This window comes from Limulus polyphemus, unplaced genomic scaffold, assembly GCF_000517525.1.
Source record: "Limulus polyphemus unplaced genomic scaffold, Limulus_polyphemus-2.1.2 Scaffold2579, whole genome shotgun sequence".
In the NCBI taxonomy this organism is placed as follows: Eukaryota; Metazoa; Arthropoda; class Merostomata; order Xiphosura; family Limulidae; genus Limulus; species Limulus polyphemus.
Window position 1 is genome coordinate 111,153 of NW_013668189.1, and position 8,048 is coordinate 119,200.

The following is an 8,048-nucleotide window of genomic DNA, read 5'->3' on the forward strand; positions in this document are numbered from 1 at the left end:
AAATTAACTAACGACCAGAGACGTAACAATACTTTTGATATGACTGTGCATAAACCGTTCAACAATACTCAGAAGTAGGAAAACAGTAACATGTTGACCACAATCTCGCTTCACATTGCAATATGCATCGAGTCAGTTATGATGATTATAAGGAATAACTGGATTTTCGTTACTCGGCATGAAAGAACTCTTTAGGTTCCGTTTTTGCAAAGATATTTCTTATTACAACTTGAGTGACATTAAATACTTAAAACTTTTGGTAATGTTCAAGAAACATTTTACCACTCTACTAAACAAGTAGGGGAAATACATGAAAAACTTGATGATTTTATAGGAATAGATGTACACCAAACAAAATTTTGAGTTCTCGACAACCCAGGCCTTAAAAGAAATACGAGCTCTTTCCCCAATATTTTATTCAAATAGCTTTTTAGGTGAATATAATTTTCTAACACAATTTCGTTACATTTTAATGTGAGTTACCGTAAAGAAGGTTTTTCCTATTGATTAAGCTCATAGATTTGCTGATGATGGAATAAGTATAGTTCCAAAACGTTTAATTTCTTAGTCAACTTTGTATCATCATCATTATTTTATTTTGCTCAAATGTTTAAGTTACCTCGAAACCTTTAAAGAAACGTTATACTTTTTAGTGTGGTAGGGTCTGCAGTTTAAGTTATTCGAAGATAAGGTCTTGAATATCACGAGTGCGCAATCGCAGATATTACACACACCTCTTTGATGATGTCATAAGTTAATCCATAACATATAATACAAAACCCAGGAACAGGTAGTGAAGTAAATTCCTTAGAGTAAGATGTCAACAAAAATAACTGTGTGTAAAGATGAGACAGAAATTGTAAAAGAATTATGTAACTTGATTGAAAAACAATCAAACTGTTGTCTGGAAAAGACTAATGAATTTAAAGTTGGACTTTCAGGTAAAATCTTTTTTTTTCTCTCTCTAACTTCTAGATCTATTACTAATAGTTTACACTTTACATCCGTGTTTATTTTAAATTTAGTTCAAACTAAACATATTATAATCTACTAATAATTTTAAAAATCTTATATAGAGTCAGGTTTCCTGAAAGTAAGCTTGCAAGCTGATAATATAATATATATTATTGTTAGTTTAATACTATAGTTCGAACACTAAAAGACGTCAATTGTTACCTTACCGATTAGGGAATGAGTGACCGTGTCACCACATTGCATAAGCTCTATATAGACCCATTACTATTAGTATACGGTTTAGTTGTGTGACTTGTACCATAGCATTGTTTATCCAGTAGAGAGTATGCGAGTGTGATGCACTAATGCAGTTTAATTTGAGTTTTGGCTAATACTTGTGTGAGTCATAGTATTATACTAATAGTAATTTATCATGGGATATGACTGGCATACTGAAGTTTTATTTAACTTAAGTTATAAAGTTGTAACAAATAAACTGTTAAAGTTCCAAATCATGAACATCTTGTACAATAATTTGAATAAATATGACATTACAGGATGAAAGTTCCATTCTGTAAAGTTGTATTGGAAGATTCACAGAACTATAGGAAAGGTACAGATTTGTTTAAAAAATAAATTAAGAAATACAAAAGAGTTTAAGAGAAATAGTTGGCTGATGATGTTAAGATTTAACAGCAAGTATTAAAGGTAAGCAAAATGTTAAAATGGGGATTTAACCATTAAATTTACAATGCTGAAGGCAAGGTTTTGGTTAATGGTAATGAGACAGTTACTAAGTTAGTGGTGAATGATTATCACTTTTTAAATTTGATTCAATTATCAATTCTGTATTTGAAATAACCATGATTATAATTGTAGGTTATTCTAATTAGATCAATTTTATAAATAAAACTTGGAAAAATAAGCACAGAAAGAAATTTGCTGATTAAATATGGTTATTTTATTTATAAAAACAACTAATAACAGAATATAACTAAGAACAGGTCACTACAACTATAAAATAACCACTTATGACCTACTGTACTGCAAAAACACTGAGCATGGGTAACCTAACTCAGGGGTGAAATTATGATTGCTAATTACAGTTTATGTCCAAGATAGGAAATTCCAGGCACTAATTCATTGATCCTTTTCAGAGTTGCCCAGATATTGCTTGTATTATCATTTACACTGTAAAGTTTTATCCTTAATCCATCAATGTTAAACAAGGCCAGTACTTGATCCTACTTTGTAAAAATGTTCTTGCTTGTATGTTTGCAGAAAATAAGCATATAATCTTGTGTGGAAATCCTCAGCGAGGGGCCCAGCATGGCCAGGTGGTTAAGGTGCTCAACTTGCAATCTGAGAGTCGTGGGTTTGAATCCCCGTCACACCAAACATGCTCACCCTTTCAGCCATGGGGGTGTTATAATGTGATGGTCAATCCCACTGTTCGTTGGTAAAAGAGTAGCCGAAGAGTTGGCGGTGGGTAGTGATGACTAGCTGCCTTCCCTCTAGTCTTACACTGCTAATTACACGACGGCTAGTGCAGATAGCCCTCGTGTAGCTTTGCGCAAAATTCAAACACCAAATCAAACCACAGCAAGGTAATGCGCAGTGAGAGAAATATATTTATCATAAGCTCTTGATGCCCAGATGTTTGTCATTCCTATGGCAGTAGGACCGTCATTGTGTATTATTTGTTGAACACAAAGTTTTTGTTTTTAAAATAAATCTGGGATGATTGCTCCTGAAAATGTTGTTTAATAAGGAATATCATAGTGAGTCTCAAGCTCATTTAGGAGGTAAAAAAAACCCACTACCTTCGATCTTGAACAGTATTGAAATGCCTTAGATAATAAGTAATCATGCTACATTTGTCAAGCCATTTGGTGTGCACTCTGAGAAATGTATTTTGAACTGGAGAGCATGTTTCTGTGCTTTCTTTGCTTCAAGCCCCCCTTGAACTGAAGGCATCAGGGTGTCTGATTTGCAAATCCTTGCAACTCTTACCCAGTGAAATAAATTAACCCAAAACTAGTGTCGTGTGGAGTAAAAATAATTAAAAAAAAACTCTTGCAGAAGTTCTTAATTATAATGTTTTAACATTTCTTATTTTTTAATGCACAGTACAATGTTGAGAAGAAAGAAAATGTTTGTTTTCTTTTTATGTAAACCCTGTAGATGTAGGATAAGTTGATGAGAGCAGTGGCTCTGAGTGTTTTCTGTGAGTAAACACATAAGAGGCACTTGGCTTTCATCTAGTAAGTGAATCAAAATATAGGTATTAAGTAATCTTGCACATTTCATTTCAGTGTTTATTTTGTTTAATCATTCACCACTAGATACAGTAGCTGAGCTTTTAAATATTTTCTTATGTTTTTTACAGCAATATTCCTTATGCTGAACATTCTATGGGAAATGTTGTCTAGAATGCTTTAGGCTTTGTAATAGCTTTGTCCAAATCATCATTCTTCTGCATGGCGGTTGTAATAATTACTTGTTAGGGGGAGGGAGGGAAATTATATACACAAATGTGTGATGCATTTTTCAGACATGTTACGAGTCACTAAGTGCTAAGTTTCATTTTGAATTATCAAAAAAATTTCTTGATGTTGCTAGGTGTGTAACCAGTACAGTATACATTTACCTTATTTTTTTACTTTTTATATGATGACTTGGATCTTTTCTTTTTCATACACAGCGTTCAAATAGTTTTAATGATGAATTAAGAAATATAAATTAAAATTTGGAGAAATGAAATTAATTTTTTTTTTATTTTGCTAGGTTAGGTCAGTTTATGTGAGGTTAGATCAAGTTAGACTAATTAGTAAATAATTACATGTTTATTCAAATAAACAATAAATTTCATTATAAAAATTCTTTAAAAAATATTTTCCCATTTCTTCCCATTTAAAAATCAATTCTCTGAATTTTAGTTTATATTTCTGAAATCTGCAGCAAATTGAAAGTACTTGGAATGTGGTTAAGAGATGTAAGAAGTTTGTTTGATGTCGTAGACATGAAAATGATGATCTCTTCAAGCAAATATTTAAGAATGTTTCTGAATTTTCACATTGAATTTGTTACATTGTCACTAGATACTTTGTCTTGATGTTTTGCAATTCTCTTAAATACATAGGTACATACGTAATGCTGAAAGTACTTTCTTTGTTTTGTAAGCAAAATTTTTATTTCTCCAAATTTTAGTTTATATTTTTGAAATAAGCATTAAAAACTACATTAAAAAAATGTTCTTTTCTATTTGAATGCGGTGCATGAAACATAAAAGATCCGATGAATCTAACATTCTTGCTTTATGAAGACACAATTTCTATAAGTACACATTTCAAAGAAAGAAGGATGTATAGAAAAACAGATGACATTCAAAAGTTTTGGATGCTATAGTCGTTTAGGTTGCTTCTGTTACTTATTTCGAAACAAAAAAAAATTGGTGAAAAAAGAAAACCATGCAGCCCCTGAACATAATTATAGTAAGCTGCTATAACTTACTAAACAAATAATTTAAAATATGATGTTTATTCCTCACATATGGCAGTGATTGTTAAAACTGCTTGTTTGTATGTGAAATAATTATCACCTCATATTGTACCTCATTAGTTTTCTTTAAATACTGTATAGGTGGCAGTCTGATAAAGTATTTGGTGAATGGTTTACCAAGTGTGAAAACTGACTGGACAAAATGGAGATTTTTCTTTTGTGATGAAAGACTGGTACCATTTGATGATAATGAGAGCACATATGGAGCGTACAAGCGTGACTTTTTAAGCCATGTACCAGTGTTGGAGAACCAGTTTGTTGTCATTGACCCTACTTTGGAAGGTAGGTTAACTAAAAATGTACTTAAGTGTAACTAGCTTTAATTCAAGCCATTGTGTTATAAGTTAGGACATCTACACGTTCTAGTTTATAAGACCTTTTTTTTTTTGTGATGACTGAAAGAACTCAGATTTATAAATCTAAGTCTTGCACAATTTTAATATTTTGTGTGTGATATCCTTACATTATTTAATGCCGTTCTTTTTAATTCTTGAATATATTTAGTACTTTTAATTTGATAATCAGTAATCCTGGTAACAAATGTATGCATCTTGTTAAATACTTTTTTGTAATATAAGGAGCAGTTGTTTGTTGCTTGAATCATCCTTAACTTGGCATATTCTTAGAGCTTAATTTTTATGATTGGTAGCAGTTGAGCCTTATCTTTTGTAAGCAAGCCTTACATTTTGGACACTTGTTTCATGTTTAGGAAATAGACAAGAAATTGTACATGTTTTGGAGCAGTTTAAGCTTTAGTGGCCAGTATCTGCTGTTTTTGGCAAATGTACTCTTGAGTGATTAGAAGGATCGTAATTTTGCATTTGAAAATATGTGATACTTTTTATAGTGTAAAAAAGAGGAGTTAGAATGGATCTGAATGAAGTTCTTAAGATTGTTAAAGGAACTGATAGTATTGATGCATCATCTTTTTCATAATTAATGTTAAGAATGGTAGGACTTGAAAAAATATAAATGTTAGCTGGGTAGGAGTGATATTCAGCTTGGACAGTTTTTTTTTAAAAAGAGGGTCTTTGGAATAGGATGTCTTCAGGTATTACAGATGCAGAATATGTAAGGGAATTTAAGGGAAGGTTTGATAAATGTTTGAAAGATAAGGACTGATTTTGAGTTTTGCTTTTTTTTTCATTTGTTTTTAACTAGAAACGGTTTGATCATCCTTGCAGTTCATAGTTAAATTAAGGCATCAACTTTGTTAGGATTGAAATGCATCTTAATGTGTGTCTAGCATATACAAGAGGTTAATCTAATGAAGTCTGTTTCTAACCATCTGTACACTGACATAGCATTGTGTTGTGGCTGAAATCATCTGATTAACTTTTGGAGCCTGGCCCTACAATTACAACAAATCATAGTTAGTTGAAAGGTAGCAGTCAGCTGCTTGTGTTGTAGATGATAGTCTGTGTCAGAATTTTAAATATAACCTTCTTTTTTGCCAATTGTAAAAATGAAAGGATTTTACTTATATTTCTGAATAATATATAAATATATACTATATTGTTGTTGGGCTTAGGATTCTTCTACAGTAGTTGTCTGTGACTTGTTGGTGATAAATTCAATGATAAATAAACAGCACACACACTTCACTTGTTTTCAAAATAATATATATTCGGAACAAGTTAAACGTATGTACAACAAAATTTTCACACTATAGAAATTATAGGCATATTATAAACACTATATATGTAGTTCTCTTTTTCTTGTCAAAAGTCCACTTAAGCCTATTCAATTACTTTAGAATTTCAGTTGACAAATGTTTCATCAATAAATATAGATTATAAACAATTGAACACGTATACATTTCCTTTGATAATTAATTCCAAGTACAAAGAGCAGCATCATATAGTTACATTCTTGCCCACACTTCAATCTACATGTTTTCAGAGAAACTAATAAATTACTGGCAATAAAAATGTCATGATACTCTCCACTCTCTATGGATGGCCATTAACAAATGGTCATAAAGCATTTATTTAAATGAAATTTGGTGAAACTAGAGGTCTATAATTACAATATATTAATGATCACATAGTTGGAGATCAAATCTATGTCATCACCATAATGGCTGTTACATTAATAAAACAACCAAATTAAATTAAATAATTTTTTTTCCACATGCTGTTTTTTGCCCTTAATATATCTGCACGTACAGTTTATTAATAGTTGTGTGAACAGGTGTTAAGCAATGACCTATAGTTTTTATGACAGGTAAATTGATTAGTAATCAGTCACTATGATCAGAAGTTTTTTTTCCCACCAGAACGGCTGGCAGAAGTAAGCTGAGTGCGAGAGTCACTGTTTACACCAACAAGATTGGTGGTGTACACATTTGAAATGTGTGTACGAAGGTCAGAGATCTCTTTTGGATATGTTTGCATTCCATTACTTTACAAGCTTGTCATATTCTAGGAGTCATATTTCTCTTGACAGACCAATTGTCATGACTAAGAAATACCTTGCTTAAAGAGTGGTCACTTATTCCCATAGATTTTCAATAATTGTCAGTTGTGCTGTTGTCCAGTGATTTGTGACTCTATGAAATCTCAAGTTGTAAGTTTTATGACTTGCACAATTGAACCACGTTGTGTGACAGTAGGTGCTTTGACTCGGGATTGATCCAGGTGACACTTTTATGCATATCCTCTATGTGGATCTAGGCAACAGTCTTGCAGAAGTTCCCAAACACAGTGTCTAGTTCTGTTGGTGGTATTGTTTTGGCTGGCTCAGCTGTAGCTTCCACTTCTGCAAATGTTATAGATATAATCTTCAGCTCTGTTCCTGCTTTGGAAATATCTGTAGCAGCCAAGAACTTTATTTTTGCAACCAGATGTATCCCAGTTAAATTATAACACAACTTCTCTTTAATCCATTAATAGAGCACCAGTATGGATTTATTTTCTGTGCTTGCAAGTTAGTGTCTTTTTTTTCAGATTATAAATGGATTTGATCTTGTTACTTGTGAGGTTTTCAGTTTACAAGAAATTCTTCACACTATAGAGATTATAGGCATATCATAAATACCATATATGTAGTTCTCTTCTTGTTGTCAAAGTCCACTTAGGCCCATTTAGTTACTTTAGAATTTCAGTTGACAAGCCAAACTATCTTCTCTATTACTATTGCACTAGTATTATGTGTGTGATTCACTTACAATTGTGGCACGAGTTATCACAATTGTTTGGTCTTTTTTCTTCTAAATATCCTATGTTCCTTTTGTCAAAGTGCACTCAGGCTGATTCAGTTACTTTAGAATCACACTTTGATGGAATAAATTTGTCTTCTCATCTCCTTTTCTACTGTTAGTCTTACTCTAACATATTAAATGTTAGGCCTAGCACCTCTACGGTAGTTAACTTCATGCCAAACTTTTCCAATCGTCTGCCCGCCTTTCTAATTCTTGATGTCAATGTATTGCACGTGATGTTCGATAGTCCCAACATCAATGAATTAAGAAAACTTCCTACAATCATCTGCTTTTAACTCTTATTATAACAAAAACTAAACAATAATAAAAT

General features: G+C 32.0%; 1 protein-coding gene across 1 annotated transcript in view; it reads left to right on the top strand.

The window, feature by feature from the left end:
* Positions 1-594: 594 nt before the first annotated feature.
* LOC106467350 (6-phosphogluconolactonase-like) overlaps positions 595-8,048 on the top strand; it is an 18,232-nt gene continuing 10,778 nt past the window's right edge. Inside the window, exons 1-2 of the mRNA XM_013927696.2 lie at positions 595-941; positions 4,597-4,797. Of these exons, the coding sequence (XP_013783150.1) occupies positions 818-941; positions 4,597-4,797 (325 nt within the window). The 5' untranslated portion in view covers positions 595-817. The remainder of the gene's footprint in view (positions 942-4,596; positions 4,798-8,048) is intronic.